An 18187-nucleotide genomic window follows, 5' to 3' on the forward strand; every position below is an offset into this window, starting at 1 on the left:
CACTGGGGGGGGGCACTCAGGCTGTAGCACAGTACCCCACTGGGGGGGCACTCAGGCTGTAGCACAGTACCCACTGGGGGGGGCACTCAGGACTGTAGCACAGTACCCACTTGGGGGGGGGCACTCAGGCTGTAGCACAGTACCCATTGGGGGGGGGGCACTCAGACTGTAGCACAGTACCCATTGGGGGGGGCACTCAGACTGTAGCACAGTACCCATTGGGGGGGGCACTCAGGCTGTAGCACAGTACCCACTGGGGGGGGGGGGCCACTCAGACTGTAGCACAGTACCCACTGGGGGGGCACTCAGGCTGTAGCACAGTACCCCACTGGGGGGGGGGGGGGGGCACTCAGACTGTAGCACAGTACCCATTGGGGGGGGGCACTCAGGCTGTAGCACAGTACCCATTGGGGGGGGCACTCAGGCTGTTAGCACAGTACCCACTGGGGGGGGGGGGGGGCACTCAGACTGTAGCACAGTACCCACTGGGGGGGGGCCACTCAGGCTGTAGCACAGTACCCACTGGGGGGGGGGGCACTCAGGCTGGGTAGCACAGTACCCACTGGGGGGGGGCACTCAGACTGTAGCACAGTACCCACTGGGGGGGGCACTCAGGCTGTAGCACAGTACCCACTGGGGGGGGGGGCACTCAGGCTGTAGCACAGTACCCACTGGGGGGGGGGGCACTCAGACTGTAGCACAGTACCCATTGGGGGGGGCACTCAGACTGTAGCACAGTACCCACTGGGGGGGGGGGCACTCAGACTGTAGCACAGTACCCACTGGGGGGGGGGGGCACTCAGACTGTAGCACAGTACCCATTGGGGGGGGGGCACTCAGACTGTAGCACAGTACCCATTGGGGGGGGGCACTCGGACTGTAGCACAGTACCCACTGGGGGGGGGGCACTCGGGCTGTAGCACAGTACCCATTGGGGGGGGGGGCACTCGGGCTGTAGCACAGTACCCATTGGGGGGGGGGCACTCGGGCTGTAGCACAGTACCCATTGGGGGGGGGGGGCACTCAGGCTGTAGCACAGTACCCATTGGGGGGGGGCACTCAGGCTGTAGCACAGTACCCACTGGGGGGGGGGGCACTCAGACTGTAGCACAGTACCCACTGGGGGGGGGGCACTCAGGCTGTAGCACAGTACCCATTGGGGGGGGGCACTCAGGCTGTAGCACAGTACCCACTGGGGGGGGCACTCAGACTGTAGCACAGTACCCACTGGGGGGGGGGGGCACTCGGGCTGTAGCACAGTACCCACTGGGGGGGGGCACTCAGGCTGTAGCACAGTACCCATTGGGGGGGGCACTCAGGCTGTAGCACAGTACCCACTGGGGGGGGCACTCAGACTGTAGCACAGTACCCACTGGGGGGGGGGGGGGCACTCGGGCTGTAGCACAGTACCCACTGGGGGGGTCTCTATATATTACAGGTGAGGAGGGGCACGTGACTGTGGGGAAGATCTCATTTAATCCGAGGGAAGTTCTGGGCCACGGAGCCGAGGGGACCATCGTGTACAGGTAGGAACCCCTGGAACAGAATGAGGCTGGGGGGGCCCCCAAACTCCTGCCCCCCTGTGTCTGGAGTGGTTTGGCCTTTCCTGTTCTTAATATTTTATTAGTGTATAATTTGGGGCCTCCCACGCCCAAGGGTGCATTCTCCCCCCCCCCCCCCCCCCCCCATAAGGGTGCATTCTCATTAGCTGCCAGTTAATGAAGTTGCCCAGTTGCCCCCCCATTACGCCAATCCATTCCTGCTTACAGGGGGCACTTTGATAGCCGGGATGTGGCGGTGAAGAGAATTCTCCCAGAATGCTTCAGTTTCGCAGACCGGGAGGTGCAGCTGCTGCGCGAGTCGGACGAGCACCCCAACGTCATTCGCTATTTCTGCACCGAGAGGGACCGCCAGTTCCAGTACATCGCCATCGAGCTGTGCGCCGCCACCCTGCAGCAGGTCAGGCCTGGGGGACCCTGTATGTGTCCTGGGGGGGGGGCCTGTATGTGTCCTGGGGGGGGGGGCCTGTATGTGTCCTGGGGGGGGGGCCTGTATGTGTCCTGGGGGGGGGGCCCTCGTCTGTGTCCTGGGGGGGGCCCGTGTGGGGGGGGGCCCTCGTCTGTGTCCTGGGGGGGGGGGCCCTCGTCTGTGTCCTGGGGGGGGGGGCCCTCGTCTGTGTCCTGGGGGGGGGGGCCCTCGTCTGTGTCCTGGGGGGGGCCCTCGTCTGTGTCCTGGGGGGGCCCTCGTCTGTGTCCTGTGGGGGGGGGCCCTCGTCTGTGTCCTGGGGGGGCCCTCGTCTGGTCCTGGGGGGGCCTCGCTTGTCTGGGGGGGGCCCTCGTCTGTGTCCTGGGGGGGGGCCCTCGTCTGTTCCTGGGGGGGGGGCCCCGTCTGTGTCCGGGGGGGCCTCGTCTGTGTCCTGGGGGGGGGGGGCCTCGTCTGTGTCCTGGGGGGGCCCATGTATGTCTATGTCCTGGGTCAGGGTCAGGCCTGGGGGGGGGGCTCATAGTGTATATAGATAGTGAGGGTCAGGCCTGGGGGGGCTCATAGTGTGTATAGATAGTGAGGTCCAGGCCTGGGGGGGTTCATAGTGTATATAGATAGTGAGGGTCAGGCCTGGGTGGGGGCTCATAGTGTATATAGATAGTGAGGGTCAGCCTGGGGGGGGCTCATAGTGTATATAGATAGTGAGGGTCAGGCCTGGGGGGGGCTCCATAGTGTATATAGATAGTGAGGGTCAGGCCTGGGGGGGCTCATAGTGTATATAGATAGTGAGGGTCAGGCCTGGGGGGGCTCATAGTGTATATAGATAGTGAGGGTCAGGCCTGGGGGGGCTAGGTTAATGGGGTCAGGCCTGGGGGGTTCATAGTGTATATAGATAGTGAGGGTCAGGCCTGGGGGGGGCTCATAGTGTATATAGATAGTGAGGGTCAGGCCTGGGGGGGGCTCATAGTGTATATAGATGGTGAGGGTCAGGCCTGGGGGGGGCTCATAGTGTATATAGATAGTGAGGGTCAGGCCTGGGGGGGTTCATAGTGTATATAGATAGTGAGGGTCAGGCCTGGGGGGGTTCATAGTGTATATAGATAGTGAGGGTCAGGCCTGGGGGGGTTCATAGTGTATGTAGATAGTGAGGGGGGCTCCCTGATGATGATTTGCAGCTGTGGCATCGCCCCCTGCTGGGAGATCTCAGTCTCATTGTTTCTCTGTATGATCAGTATGTAGAGGAGAAGGACTTTGATGGACATGGCTTGGAGCCAATCATGTTGCTGGAGCAGACGATTTCAGGACTCGCCTACCTGCATTCACTCAACATCGGTAAGGCCACGCCCCTAACTGCCCCCCATTGTACTTAGTGTTATAGTCACTGTCATGGGTGTGAGCTCCCTCTGCTGCCCGGGGGCAACTCCTCCATGGGTATGTCGGGGTTACTGCACTGCCCCCAGGTTTCATTAACCCTATCCCCACTATGTACCCCCCCCCCCCCCCCAACTGGGGAGCTTTGATTGTCCCTCTGCTTCCTGCTCCTGGGCTGCTCTCTTTCCCATGGTCAGGCAGGAACCTCCCCCTGGGTAAGTGAATCCAATCTCCCCCCCCAGTACTTACCCAGGTACAGAGCTCTGATTCTCTGTACTTCCTGCTCCTGGGCTGCTCTCTTTCCCATGGTCAGGCAGGAACCACCCCCTGGGTAAGTGAATCCAATCTCCCCCCAGTACTTACCCAGGTACAGAGCTCTGATTCTCTGTACTTCCTGCTCCTGGGCTGCTCTCTTTCCCATGGTCAGACAGGAACCCCCCCCCGGGTAAGTGAATCCAATCTCCCCCCAGTACTTACCCAGGTACAGAGCTCTGATTCTCTGTACTTCCTGCTCCTGGGCTGCTCTCTTTCCCATGGTCAGGCAGGAACCCCCCCCTGGGTAAGTGAATCCAATCTCCCCCCAGTACTTACCCAGGTATAGAGCTCTGATTCTCTGTACTTCCTGCTCCTGGGCTGCTCTCTTTCCCATGGTCAGGCAGGAACCTCCCCCTGGGTAAGTGAATCCAATCTCCCCCCAGTACTTACCCAGGTACAGAGCTCTGATTCTCTGTACTTCCTGCTCCTGGGCTGCTCTCTTTCCCATGGTCAGGCAGGAACCTCCCCCTGGGTAAGTGAATCCAATCTCCCCCCAGTACTTACCCAGGTACAGAGCTCTGATTCTCTGTACTTCCTGCTCCTGGGCTGCTCTCTTTCCCATGGTCAGGCAGGAACCACCCCCTGGGTAAGTGAATCCAATCTCCCCCCAGTACTTACCCAGGTATAGAGCTCTGATTCTTTGTACTTCCTGCTCCTGGGCTGCTCTCTTTCCCATGGTCAGGCAGGAACCTCCCCCCTGGAAGGGCCCATTTAAAATTAGCAGGAAGCTTCACATTTGCCCATGGTAGGGTAGAATGGGTAGAAGTGGGACAGATGTCTTTTCCATTACCCACAATGCCCCGGGGCAGAGCAAGGCCAGTAGGGAGACATTATGGGATGTTGCTCCGTTACCCACAGTGCCCCGGGGCAGAGCAAGGCCAGTAGGGAGACATTATGGGATGTAGGGAGACATTATGGGATGTTGCTCGGTTACCCACAGTGCCCCGGGGCAGAGCAAGGCCAGTAGGGAGACATTATGGGATGTTGCTCCGTTACCCACAGTGCCCCGGGGCAGAGCAAGGCCAGTAGGGAGACATTATGGGATGTTGCTCCGTTACCCACAGTGCCCCGGGGCAGAGCAAGGCCAGTAGGGAGACATTATGGGATGTAGGGAGACATTATGGGATGTTGCTCGGTTACCCACAGTGCCCCGGGGCAGAGCAAGGCCAGTAGGGAGACATTATGGGATGTTGCTCCGTTACCCACAATGCCCCGGGGCAGAGCAAGGCCAGTAGGGAGACATTATGGGATGTTGCTCCGTTACCCACAGTGCCCCGGGGCAGAGCAAGGCCAGTAGGGAGACATTATGGGATGTAGGGAGACATTATGGGATGTTGCTCGGTTACCCACAGTGCCCCGGGGCAGAGCAAGGCCAGTAGGGAGACATTATGGGATGTTGCTCGGTTACCCACAGTGCCCCGGGGCAGAGCAAGGCCAGTAGGGAGACATGATGGGATGTTGCTCGGTTACCCACAGTGCACCGGGACCTGAAGCCGCACAACATCCTGATCTCCATGCCCAGTGCCCATGGGAGGGTGAAGGCCCTGATCTCGGACTTCGGGCTCTGCAAGAAGTTGGCCGCGGGGAGGAGCAGCTTCAGCCGCAGGTCGGGGGTCCCGGGGACGGAGGGCTGGATCGCCCCAGAAATGCTGAGTGAAGACAGTAAGGAGAATCCGGTAGGTGGATCCTATGTCTGTGGGTGGGAAAGTGCCCCCTATACAGGTGGGGTGGGGACCCCTGCTATGGTGTCTGTACTTGCCCCCCCCCGGCAGCTTATTGGCCCCTGTGTGGGGAGCTCAGAACTGCCCCACTGAGACCTGCAGCAAAACCCCGGGGCAAATACAAAAGAAGAAGCAACTTTCTGCCCATAATGCATTACTGTCAGTGTACTGACCCCCCCCCCCCCCATTCCCAGGTCCCATAATGCATTGCTGTCAGTATACTGACCCCCCCATTCCCAGGTCCCATAATGCATTACTGTCAGTGTACTGACCCCCCCCCCCCCCCATTCCCAGGTCCCATAATGCATTGCTGTCAGTATACTGACCCCCCCATTCCCAGGTCCCATAATGCATTACTGTCAGTGTACTGACCCCCCCATTCCCAGGTCCCATAATGCATTGCTGTCAGTATACTGACCCCCCCATTCCCAGGTCCCATAATGCATTACTGTCAGTGTACTGACCCCCCCATTCCCAGGTCCCATAATGCATTACTGTCAGTGTACTGACCCCCCCCCCCCCATTCCCAGGTCCCATAATGCATTGCTGTCAGTATACTGACCCCCCCATTCCCAGGTCCCATAATGCATTACTGTCAGTGTACTGACCCCCCCATTCCCAGGTCCCATAATGCATTGCTGTCAGTATACTGACCCCCCCATTCCCAGGTCCCATAATGCATTACTGTCAGTGTACTGACCCCCCATTCCCAGGTCCCATAATGCATTGCTGTCAGTATACTGACCCCCCCATTCCCAGGTCCCATAATGCATTACTGTCAGTGTACTGACCCCCCATTCCCAGGTCCCATAATGCATTGCTGTCCGTGTACTGACCCCCCCATTCCCAGGTCCCATAATGCCATTACTGTCAGTGTACTGACCCCCCCATTCCCAGGTCCCATAATGCATTGCTGTCAGTGTTACTGACCCCCCCCCCCATTCCCAGGTCCCATAATGCATTGCTGTCAGTGTATTGACCCCCCCCCCCCCATTCCCAGGTCCCATAATGCATTGCTGTCAGTGTACTGAACCCCCCCATTCCCAGGTCCCATAATGCATTGGCTGTCAGTATACTGACCCCCCCCCCCATTCCCAGGTCCCATAATCCCATAATGCATTGCTGTCAGTGTACTGACCCCCCCCCCCCCCCATTGCCAGGTCCCATAATCCCATAATGCATTGCCTGTCAGTGTACTGATCCCCCCCCCCCCCCATTGCCAGGTCCCATAATCCCATAATGCATTGCTGTCAGTGTACTGATCCCCCCCCCCCCCCCATTGCCAGGTCCCATAATGCATTGCTGTCAGTGTACTGATCCCCCCCCCCCCCCCCATTGCCAGGTCCCATAATGCATTGCTGTCAGTGTACTGATCCCCCCCCCCCCCCCATTGCCAAGGTCCCATAATGCATTGCTGTCAGTGTACTGACCCCCCCCCCCATTCCCAGGTCCCATAATCCCATAATGCATTGCTGTCAGTGTACTGATCCCCCCCCCCCCATTGCCAGGTCCCATAATGCATTGCTGTCAGTGTACTGACCCCCCCCCCCCCACTCCCAGGTCCCATAATGCATTACGGTCCATGTACTACTGATCTCCCATTGCTCCCCGGTGACTGCCCCAGGGGGTGGCAATTCCAGGGCGGTACAGTAGGTGGCACTCATGCTTTGCCCCAATGCCAGGCAGGAAGTAGACTTTGTGGGGCTCTGTTGCTGTGTTTGGGGGGGCCCCTCGCTGATGTGTCTCCCCCCCCCCCCCCCCCCCAGACCTACACAGTCGATATCTTCTCCGCTGGCTGCGTCTTTTACTACGTCGTATCCGAAGGGAAACACCCGTTTGGCAGGTCCCTGCAGCGGCAAGCCAACATCCTGCTAGGCACGTACACCCTCGACTGCCTGGACTTGGGCACCCACGGTGAGTAGCCGGCCCCTGGGGTCTCTAACTGTAAGTACGGGGGGGTCTCCAACTGTAAGTACGTGGGGAGGTCTCCAACTGTAAGTACGGGGGGGGGGGTCTCCAACTGTAAGTACGGGGGGGTCTCCAACTGTAAGTACGGGGGGGGTCTCCAACTGTAAGTACGGGGGGGGGATCTCCTCCAACTGTAAGTACGGGGGGGGGATCTCCTCCAACTGTAAGTACGGGGGGGGATCTCCTCCAACTGTAAGTACGGGGGGGGGATCTCCTCCAACTGTAAGTACGGGGGGGGATCTCCTCCAACTGTAAGTACGGGGGGGGATCTCCTCCAACTGTAAGTACGGGGGGGGATCTCCTCCAACTGTAAGTACGGGGGGGGATCTCCTCCAACTGTAAGTACGGGGGGGGATCTCCTCCAACTGTAAGTACGGGGGGGGATCTCCTCCAACTGTAAGTACGGGGGGCTCCTCCAACTGTAAGTACGGGGGGGATCTCCTCCAACTGTAAGTACGGGGGGGGATCTCCCCCAACTGTAAGTACGGGGGGGATCCCCAACTGTAAGTACGGGGGGGATCTCCCCCAACTGTAAGTACGGGGGGGGGATCTCCCCCAACTGTAAGTACGGGGGGGGATCTCCCCCAACTGTAAGTACGGGGGGGGATCTCCCAACTGTAAGTACGGGGGGGGGGGGATCTCCTCCAACTGTAAGTACGGGGGGGGATCTCCTCCAACTGTAAGTACGGGGGGGGGATCTCCTCCAACTGTAAGTACGGGGGGGGATCTCCTCCAACTGTTAAGTACGGGGGGGATCTCCTCCAACTGTAAGTACGGGGGGATCTCCTCCAACTGTAAGTACGGGGGGGGATCTCCTCCAACTGTAAGTACGGGGGGGGATCTCCTCCAACTGTAAGTACGGGGGGGATCTCCTCAACTGTAAGTACGGGGGGGATCTCCTCCAACTGTTAAGTACGGGGGGATCTCCTCCAACTGTAAGTACGGGGGGGTCTCCCAACTGTAAGTACGGGGGGGGGATCTCCTCCAACTGTAAGTTACGGGGGGTCTCCAACTGTAAGTACGGGGGTCTCCAACTGTAAGTACGGGGGGGTCTCCAACTGTAAGTACGAGGGGATCTCTTCCAACTGTAAGTACGGGGGGGGTCTCCAACTGTAAGTACGGGGGGGGGATCTCCTCCAACTGTAAGTACGGGGGGTCTCCAACTGTAAGTACGAGGGGGATCTCCAACTGTAAGTACGAGGGGATCTCCTCAACTGTAAGTACGGGGGGTCTCCAACTTAAGTACGGGGGATCTCCTCCAACTGTAAGTACGGGGGTCTCCAACTGTAAGTACGGGTGGGGGATCTCCTCCAACTGTAAGTACGGGGGGGATCTCTCCCAACTGTAAGTACGGGGGGGGATCTCCTCCAACTGTAAGTACGGGGGTCTCCAAACTGTAAGTACGGGGGGTCTCCATCTCGGGGGGATCTCCTCCAACTGTAAGTACGGGGGGTCTCCAACTGTAAGTACGGGGGGGTCTCCAACTGTAAGTACGGGGGGGATCTCCTCCAACTGTAAGTACGGGGGGGTCTCCAACTGTAAGTACGGGGGGGGTCTCCAACTGTAAGTACGGGGGGGGGGATCTCCTCCAACTGTAAGTACGGGGGGTCTCCAACTGTAAGTACGGGGGGGATCTCCTCCAACTGTAAGTACGGGGGGGATCTCCTCCAACTGTAAGTACGGGGGGGTCTCCAACTGTAAGTACGGGGGGATCTCCTCCAACTGTAAGTACGGGGGGATCTCCTCCAACTGTAAGTACGGGGGGGGATCTCCTCCAACTGTAAGTACGGGGGGGTCTCCAACTGTAAGTACGGGGGGGTCTCCAACTGTAAGTACGGGGGGGTCTCTCTGCCAGACTGGCACTGGCCGCCCTGCTGGGGTCTCTCTGCCAGACTGGCACCGGGTGCCCAAATGAAGCTGATATTTAGGGCACAACATTGGCACTGATGGAGTTACTGACCCGTGTGTTGTTCCCCCCGCCCCCCCCAGAGGGCCTCGTTGCCCACCAGCTGATTGAGCAAATGATAAACAAGGACCCCCAGAGACGCCCCTCTGCCCCCGCTGTACTCAAGCACCCGTTCTTCTGGGGTCTGGATAAACAGCTTCAGTTCTTCCAGGTGGGTCACTCGCTCCCCCCCCCCCCCCCCCCCCCCCCCCCCCCGGCACAGCAGGCACCGTGCCACTCCAGCCTCTCCTCCTCTACCCACCCCTCCCCCCCGGCACAGCAGGCACCGTGCCCCTCCAGCCTCTCCTCCTCTACCCACCCCTCTCCCCCCCGACACAGCAGACACCGTGCCACTCCAGCCTCTCCTCCTCTACCCACCCCTCTCCCCCCGACACAGCAGGCACCGTGCCACTCCAGCCTCTCCTCCTCTACCCACCCCTCCCCCCCGGCACAGCAGGCACCGTGCCCCTCCAGCCTCTCCTCCTCTACCCACCCCTCTCCCCCGGCACAGCAGGCACCGTGCCCCTCCAGCCTCTCCTCCTCTACCCACCCCTCTCCCCCCCGACACAGCAGGCACCGTGCCACTCCAGCCTCTCCTCCTCTACCCACCCCTCTCCCCCCCGACACAGCAGGCACCGTGCCACTCCAGCCTCTCCTCCTCTACCCACCCCTCCCCCCCGGCACAGCAGGCACCGTGCCCCTCCAGCCTCTCCTCCTCTACCCACCCCTCTCCCCCCCGACACAGCAGGCACCGTGCCACTCCAGCCTCTCCTCCTCTACCCACCCCTCTCCCCCCCGACACAGCAGGCACCGTGCCACTCCAGCCTCTCCTCCTCTACCCACCCCTCCCCCCCGGCACAGCAGGCACCGTGCCCCTCCAGCCTCTCCTCCTCTACCCACCCCTCTCCCCCCCGACACAGCAGGCACCGTGCCACTCCAGCCTCTCCTCCTCTACCCACCCCTCCCCCCGGCACAGCAGGCACCGTGCCACTCCAGCCTCTCCTCCTCTACCCACCCCTCCCCCCCGGCACAGCAGGCACCGTGCCACTCCAGCCTCTCCTCTACCCACCCCTCCCCCCCGGCACAGCAGGCACTGTGCCACTCCAGCCTCTCCTCCTCTACCCCCCCCGACACAGCAGGCACTGTGCCCCTCCAGCCTCCCCCCCAGCACAGCAGGCACCGTGCCACTCCAGCCTCTCCTCCTCTACCCCCCCCCCGACACAGCAGGCACTGTGCCCCTCCAGCCTCCCCCCCTGACACAGCAGGCACTGTGCCACTCCAGCCTCTCCTCCTCTACCCCCCCCGACACAGCAGGCACTGTGCCCCTCCAGCCTCCCCCCAGCACAGCAGGCACCGTGCCACTCCAGCCTCTCCTCCTCTACCCACCCCTCCCCTCTGGCTCAGCAGGCACTGTGCCCCTCCAGCCTCTCCTCCTCTACCCACCCCTCTCCCCCCCGGCATAGCAGGCACCGTGCCACTCCTGCCTCTCCTCCTCTACCCACCCCTCCCCCCCGGCACAGCAGGCACCATGCCACTCCAGCCTCTCCTCTACCCACCCCTCCCCCCCGGCACAGCAGGCACCGTGCCACTCCAGCCTCTCCTCTACCCACCCCTCCCCCCCGGCACAGCAGGCACTGTGCCACTCCAGCCTCTCCTCCTTTACCCCCCCCCCAACACAGCAGGCACTGTGCCACTCCAGCCTCTCCTCCTCTACCCCCCCCCCGACACAGCAGGCACTGTGCCACTCCAGCCTCCCCCCCAGCACAGCAGGCACCGTGCCACTCCAGCCTCTCCTCCTCTACCCCCCCCGACACAGCAGGCACTGTGCCCCTCCAGCCTCCCCCCCCAGCACAGCAGGCACCGTGCCACTCCAGCCTCTCCTCCTCTACCCACCCCTCCCCTCTGGCCTCAGCAGGCACCGTGCCACTCCAGCCTCTCCTCCTCTACCCACCCCTCCCCTCTGGCTCAGCAGGCACCGTGCCACTCCAGCCTCTCCTCCTCTACCCACCCCTCCCCCCCAGCACAGCAGGCACCGTGCCACTCCAGCCTCTCCTCCTCTACCCACCCCTCCCCTCTGGCTCAGCAGGCACCGTGCCACTCCAGCCTCTCCTCCTCTACCCACCCCTCCCCTCTGGCTCAGCAGGCACCGTGCCACTCCAGCCTCTCCTCCTCTACCACCCTCCCCCCCAGCACAGCAGGCACGTGCCACTCCAGGCCTCTCCTCCTCTACCCACCCCTCCCCCCCCAGCACAGCAGGCACCGGGCCACTCCAGCCTCTCCTCCTCTACCCACCCCTCCCCTCTGGCTCAGCAGGCACCGTGCCACTCCAGCCTCTCCTCCTCTACCCACCCCTCCCCTCTGGCTCAGCAGGCACCGTGCCACTCCAGCCTCGCCTCCTCTACCCACCCCTCCCCTCTGGCTCAGCAGGCACTGTGCCCCTCCAGCCTCTCCTCCTGTGCCCCCCTCCTTGCCCGGTTCTGACCCAGTGCTTCCCCATAGGACGTGAGTGACCGGATAGAGAAGGAGGCGCTGGATGGGCCCCTAGTGACGCAGCTGGAGAGAGGGGGCCGGTCGGTGGTCCGAATGGACTGGAAGCAGCACATCACTGTCCCACTGCAAACAGGTACCCGCCCTGTGACTGGCACCAGCTGCCTTGCTTTGCTCCCACGCTGTGACTGGCACAGGCTGCCTCGCTTTGCTGCCACGCTGTGACTGGCACCAGCTGCCTTGCTTTGCTCCCACGCTGTGATTGGCACAGGCTGCCTCGCTTTGCTGCCACGCTGTGACTGGCACCAGCTGCCTTGCTTTGCTCCCACGCTGTGATTGGCACCGGCTGCCTCGCTTTGCTCCCACGCTGTGACTGGCACCGGCTGCCTCGCTTTGCTGCCACGCTGTGACTGGCACCAGCTGCCTTGCTTTGCTCCCACGCTGTGATTGGCACCGGCTGCCTCGCTTTGCTGCCATGCTGTGATTGGCACCGGCTGCCTTGCTTTGCTCCCACGCTGTGACTGGCACCGGCTGCCTTGCTTTGCTCCCACGCTGTGATTGGCACCGGCTGCCTCGCTTTGCTGCCATGCTGTGATTGGCACCGGCTGCCTTGCTTTGCTCCCACGCTGTGATTGGCACCGGCTGCCTCGCTTTGCTGCCATGCTGTGATTGGCACCGGCTGCCTCGCTTTGCTGCCATGCTGTGATTGGCACCGGCTGCCTTGCTTTGCTCCCACGCTGTGATTGGCACCGGCTGCCTCGCTTTGCTGCCATGCTGTGATTGGCACCGGCTGCCTCGCTTTGCTGCCACGCTGTGATTGGCACCGGCTGCCTCGCTTTGCTGCCATGCTGTGACTGGCACCGGCTGCCTCGCTTTGCTGCCATGCTGTGATTGGCACCGGCTGCCTCGCTTTGCTGCCATGCTGTGACTGGCATAGGCTGCCTCGCTTTTCTGCCATGCAGTGACTGGCACAGGCTGTTTCTCTGTAACTGGCACAGGCGGCCTCGCTTTGCTGCCATGCAGGGACTGGCACAGGCTGCCACGCTGTGACTGGCACCGGCGGCCTCGCTTTGCTGCCACGCTGTGACTGGCACCGGCTGCCTCGCTTTGCTGCCACGCTGTGACTGGCATAGGCTGTTTCTCTGTAACTGGCACAGGCTGCCTCGCTTTGCTGCCATGCACTGACTGGCACAGGCTGTTTCTCTGTAACTGGCACAGGCGGCCTCGCTTTGCTGCCATGCAGTGACTGGCACAGGCTGCCTCGCTTTGCTGCCACGCTGTGACTGGCACCGGCTGCCTCGCTTTGCTGCCACGCTGTGACTGAGATGGCTGCTCGTTTGCTGCCACGCTGTGCTGCATAGGCTGTTTCTCTGTAACTGGCACAGGCTGCCTCGCTTTGCTGCCAGCACTGACTGGCACAGGCTTGTTTCTCTGTAACTGGCACAGGCGGCCTCGCTTTGCTGCCATGCAGTGACTGGCACAGGCTGTCTCTCTGTGACTGGCATAGGCTGCCTCGCTTTGCTGCCATGCAGTGACTGGCACAGGCTGTCTCTCTGTAACTGGCACAGGCCGCCTCGCTTTGCTGCCATGCAGTGACTGGCACAGGCTGTCTCTCTGTAACTGGCACAGGCGGCCTCGCTTTGCTGCCATGCAGTGACTGGCACAGGCTTGTCTCTCTGTGACTGGCACGGCGTGCCTCGCTTTGCTGCCATGCAGTGACTGGCACAGGCTGTCTCTCTGTGACTGGCATACGGCTGCCTCGCCATGCCAGTGACTGGCACAGGCTGTCTCTCTGTGACTGGCACCGGCTCCCTAGCTTGCTGCCTATGCAAGTGACTGGGCACAGGCTGTCTCTCTGTGACTGGCATCGGCCTGCCTCGCCTTTGCTGCCATGCAGGCGACTGGCACAGGCCTGTCTCTCTGTGACTGGCACCGGCTGCCTCGCTTTGCTGCCATGCAGTGGACTGGCACAGGCTGTCTCTCTGGACTGGCATCGGCTGCCTCGCTTTGCTGCCATGCAGTGACTGGCACAGGCCTGTCTCTCTGTGACTGGCACCCGGCTGCCTCGCTTTGCTGCCATGCTGGTGACTGCACAGGCCTGTCTCTCTGTGACTAGGCCACCGGCTGCCTCGCTTGCTGCCATGCAGTGACTGGCACAGGCTGTCTCTCTGGACTGGCACCGGCTGCCTCGCTTGCTGCCATGGTGCTGGGCTGTCTTGGACTGGGCACCGGCTGCCTCGCTTGCTGCCCATGCTGTGGTGGCAGGCTGTTGGACTGGCCGGCTGCCTCGCTTTGCTGCCATGCTGTGACTGGCCACCAGGCTTGTCTCTCTGTGACTGGCACCGGCTGCCTCGCTTTGCTGCCATGCAGTGACTGGCACAGGCTGTTCTCTGTGACTGGCACCGGCTGCCTCGCTTTGCTGCCATGCTGTGACTGGCACAGGCTGTCTCTCTGTGACTGGCACCGGCTGCCTCGCTTTGCTGCCATGCAGTGACTGGCACAGGCTGTCTCTCTGTGACTGGCACCGGCTGCCTCGCTTTGCTGCCATGCTGTGACTGGCACAGGCTGTCTCTCTGTGACTGGCACCGGCTGCCTCGCTTTGCTGCCATGCAGTGACTGGCACAGGCTGTCTCTCTGTGACTGGCACCGGCTGCCTCGCTTTGCTGCCATGCTGTGACTGGCACAGGCTGTCTCTCTGTGACTGGCACCGGCTGCCTCGCTTTGCTGCCATGCAGTGACTGGCACAGGCTGTCTCTCTGTGACTGGCACCGGCTGCCTCGCTTTGCTGCCATGCTGTGACTGGCACAGGCTGTTCTCTGTGACTGGCACCGGCTGCCTCGCTTTGCTGCCATGCTGTGACTGGCACAGGCTGTCTCTCTGTGACTGCACCGCTGCCCCTTTGTGCCAGCTGTGACTGGCACAGGCTGTCTCTCTGTGAACTGGCACCGGCTGCCTCGCTTTGCTGCCATGCAGTGACTGGCACAGGCTGTCTCTCTGTGACTGGCAGGCTGTCTCTCTGTGACTGCACCGGCTGCCTCGCTTGCTGCCATGCCGTGACTGGCACAGGCTGTTCTCTGTAACTGGCACGGCTGCCTCGCTTTGCTGCCATGCTGTGACTGGCACAGGCTGTCTCTCTGTGACTGGCACCGGCTGCCTCGCTTTTGCTGCCATGCAGTGACTGGCACAGGCTGTCTCTCTGCTGACTGGCACCGGCTGCCTCGCTTTGCTGCCATGCTGTGACTGGCACAGGCTGTCTCTCTGTGACTGGCACCGGCTGCCTCGCTTTGCTGCCATGCAGTGACTGGCACAGGCTGTCTCTCTGTGACTGGCACCGGCTGCCTCGCTTTGCTGCCATGCTGTGACTGGCACAGGCTGTCTCTCTGTGACTGGCACCGGCTGCCTCGCTTTGCTGCCATGCAGTGACTGGCACATCGGTGAATAAAGGTAAATTAATTTCTTTCTCCACAGATCTAAGGAAATTCCGCAGCTATAAAGGGAATTCCGTGCGGGACCTGCTCCGGGCCTTGCGCAATAAGGTGGGTACCCCCTCCCCCCGCGCCCCCGCTATCCCAGAATGCCGTGTGCTGCAGCTCTGTGTGTGATTGTAGGCAGTCCTGCTGGGGGGAGGGGGAATGTTGTGTGGGGCAGATTAGGGCCAATCAGAGTGAGGCAGCCTGGCAGCACTATGGCTGAGGGGTAAGAGCTACCTCCGTGCAAGTCGCTGGTCTTGGTGCCAGTTTGTGTGCCACATGCACTGCCCGGTTGGCACCATATAACTGATTGGCCACAGAGGGACTGGGCACTGATAGAGATGGAACCAGCGAGAGGGGTAAGTGCCAACCTGGGTGCTCTCGGCAAGGTACAATCTTATCTTAGGGGCAAATCCTGCAATGGAGCTGGGGGGTGTTGTGGGCAACAGATCTGCCCTAATGCCGGAAAATTCACTTTTTTGCCGGTGGGAAAGTGTTTTGGGGAGATTTGGTGCCCACGGTAGCCGAGATTTGCCCCATTGCCCTTATGTAGGGCAAGTTCTCCTGGGGGGTCCCAGGTTGGCACTGCAGGGAGTGTATATATTCTGGCACATTCCCAGCTGCAGAACCTCCATCGGGGGGAGCCACTAGGGGGCACGGCGGGTATTTGCCTGGCACCGTGCCCATTACCAGCTTTGTCTCATCCACAGAAACATCACTACCGGGAGCTGCCGGCCGAGGTGCAGGAGACGCTGGGGGGGGTCCCGGATGAGTTTGTCGGTTACTTCACGTCGCGCTTCCCTGCCCTGCTGTGGCACACCTACCTTGCCATGCACACCTGTGCCCACGAGAGACTCTTCCAGCCGTACTATCACTGCCCGCCGGCAGCGTTCTGCCCCGACGTGGCTTGAGAGGGCACCGCGTGGCATGTGGTGGAATAGAGTGGGGCAGAAGCAAGGGCCTTGCCCAATGTGCCCCAAGTATTGACTTGGTGCCAGGCTGGATGCCCAGGCTTTTGTGTTAGTGCTTGGCACCTTCCTGGCAGCACCCGAGGAAAAGTGACTCTCTATATTGTTGCACTAGGGCATCACCTGCCCGTGGGTTTGAGTCTGACTGCTGGTATCCCTGGCACTGCAGTGGGTCTGTGCCCGCCTGGCAGGGGGGTGGGTTAAAGTCTGGCTGTGCCCACTCTGACTGCTGGTATCCCTGGCACTGCAGTGGGTCTGTGCCCACCTGGCCAGGGGTGTGTGTTTGAGTCTGGCTGTGTCCACTCTGACTGCTGGTATCCCTGGCACTGCAGTGGGTCTGTGCCCGCCTGGCAGGGGGTGGGTTTGAGTCTGGCTGTGCCCACTCTGACTGCTGGTATCCCTGGCACTGCAGTGGGTCTGTGCCCGCCTGGCAGGGGGTGGGTTTGAGTCTGGCTGTGCCCACTCTGACTGCTGGTATCCCTGGCACTGCAGTGGGTCTGTGCCTGCCTGGCAGGGGGTGGGTTTGAATCTGGCTGTGCCCACTCTGACTGCTGGTATCCCTGGCACTGCAGTGGTTCTGTGCCTGCCTGGCAGGGGGTGGGTTTGAGTCTGGCTGTGCCCACTCTGACTGCTGGTATCCCTGGCACTGCAGTGGGTCTGTGCCTGCCTGGCAGGGGGTGGGTTTGAGTCTGGCTGTGCCCACTCTGACTGCTGGTATCCCTGGCACTGCAGTGGGTCTGTGCCCGCCTGGCAGGGGGTGGGTTTGAGTCTGGCTGTGCCCACTCTGACTGCTGGTATCCCTGGCACTGCAGTGGGTCTGTGCCTGCCTGGCAGGGGGTGGGTTTGAGTCTGGCTGTGCCCACTCTGACTGCTGGTATCCCTGGCACTGCAGTGGGTCTGTGCCCGCCTGGCAGGGGGTGTGTTTGAGTCTGGCTGTGCCCATTCTGACTGCTGGTATCCCTGGCACTGCAGTGGGTCTGTGCCCACCTGGCAGGGGGGTGGAGTTTTTTTTAATGTTTTTAACTTATGGTTCCCAGTATTTGCCCTTTCCCTGGGCACCCAGGGGCAAGACTGTGACACTGGGGTGGGGGAGGGGGTGGATTCAGTTGCCCCTCCCCTGGGAACTGTGTATGAAGTATTTGCCCCCTGGGACCGTTGTGTTTCTGGGTACTTGGGGGGGGGGGGGGGGGTGGGTAGGGGTATGAGGGGCATTTTTATAATTTTTTACTCTGTGGGCGGCTGGCGCGGAGGCGGAGAGTGCGGCACAGTCGGCAGCTCTGGATGAAAGCGATTTGATTGGCAGGTTTGGTGGGAGCGGAAATGGGGGCTTTATATTGGGGGGGGGGGGCATTGGCTAGATTTATACTGCGGGCACAACTCGCCCCCCTCTCAGGCTTCTCTCAATAAATCTCTTCATTCAGAACAAGCAGTAGCCTGGTGTGTGTGTATTATAAGGGATAATGTACCCCCTACTGTAAATGATAAGGATATTAGCAGTCACTGAGGGGTTCTGTGCCCATATAAAGGCACAAGGCTGCAGGCTGAGTTATACAGGGAACTCTGAGTATCACTCATGTATTATAAGGGATAATGTACCCCCTACTGTAAATGATAAGGATATTAGCAGTCACTGAGGGGTTCTGTGCCCCCCATATAAAGGCACAAGGCTGCAGGCTGAGTTATACAGGGAACTCTGAGTATCACTCATGTATTATAAGGGATAATGTACCCCCTACTGTAAATGATAAGGATATTAGCAGTCACTGAGGGGTTCTGTGCCCCCCATATAAAGGCACAAGGCTGCAGGCTGAGTTATACAGGGAACTCTGAGTATCACTCATGTATTATAAGGGATAATGTACCCCCTACTGTAAATGATAAGGATATTAGCAGTCACTGAGGGGTTCTGTGCCCCCCATATAAAGGCACAAGGCTGCAGGCTGAGTTATACAGGGAACT

The 18187-nt window shown here is 60.8% G+C and overlaps 1 protein-coding gene across 1 annotated transcript in view; it reads left to right on the plus strand.

Annotated features, from left to right (window-relative positions):
* ern1 (endoplasmic reticulum to nucleus signaling 1) overlaps nucleotides 1-17404 on the plus strand; it is a 40079-nt gene extending 22675 nt beyond the window's left edge. Inside the window, exons 14-22 of the mRNA XM_031894216.1 lie at nucleotides 1439-1526; nucleotides 1770-1959; nucleotides 3216-3315; nucleotides 5146-5345; nucleotides 7157-7304; nucleotides 9348-9475; nucleotides 11803-11926; nucleotides 15259-15326; nucleotides 15971-17404. Of these exons, the coding sequence (XP_031750076.1) occupies nucleotides 1439-1526; nucleotides 1770-1959; nucleotides 3216-3315; nucleotides 5146-5345; nucleotides 7157-7304; nucleotides 9348-9475; nucleotides 11803-11926; nucleotides 15259-15326; nucleotides 15971-16171 (1247 nt within the window). The 3' untranslated portion in view covers nucleotides 16172-17404. The remainder of the gene's footprint in view (nucleotides 1-1438; nucleotides 1527-1769; nucleotides 1960-3215; nucleotides 3316-5145; nucleotides 5346-7156; nucleotides 7305-9347; nucleotides 9476-11802; nucleotides 11927-15258; nucleotides 15327-15970) is intronic.
* Nucleotides 17405-18187: the final 783 nt, after the last annotated feature.

The sequence above is a fragment of the Xenopus tropicalis genome, chromosome 10, assembly GCF_000004195.4.
Source record: "Xenopus tropicalis strain Nigerian chromosome 10, UCB_Xtro_10.0, whole genome shotgun sequence".
In the NCBI taxonomy this organism is placed as follows: domain Eukaryota; kingdom Metazoa; phylum Chordata; class Amphibia; order Anura; family Pipidae; genus Xenopus; species Xenopus tropicalis.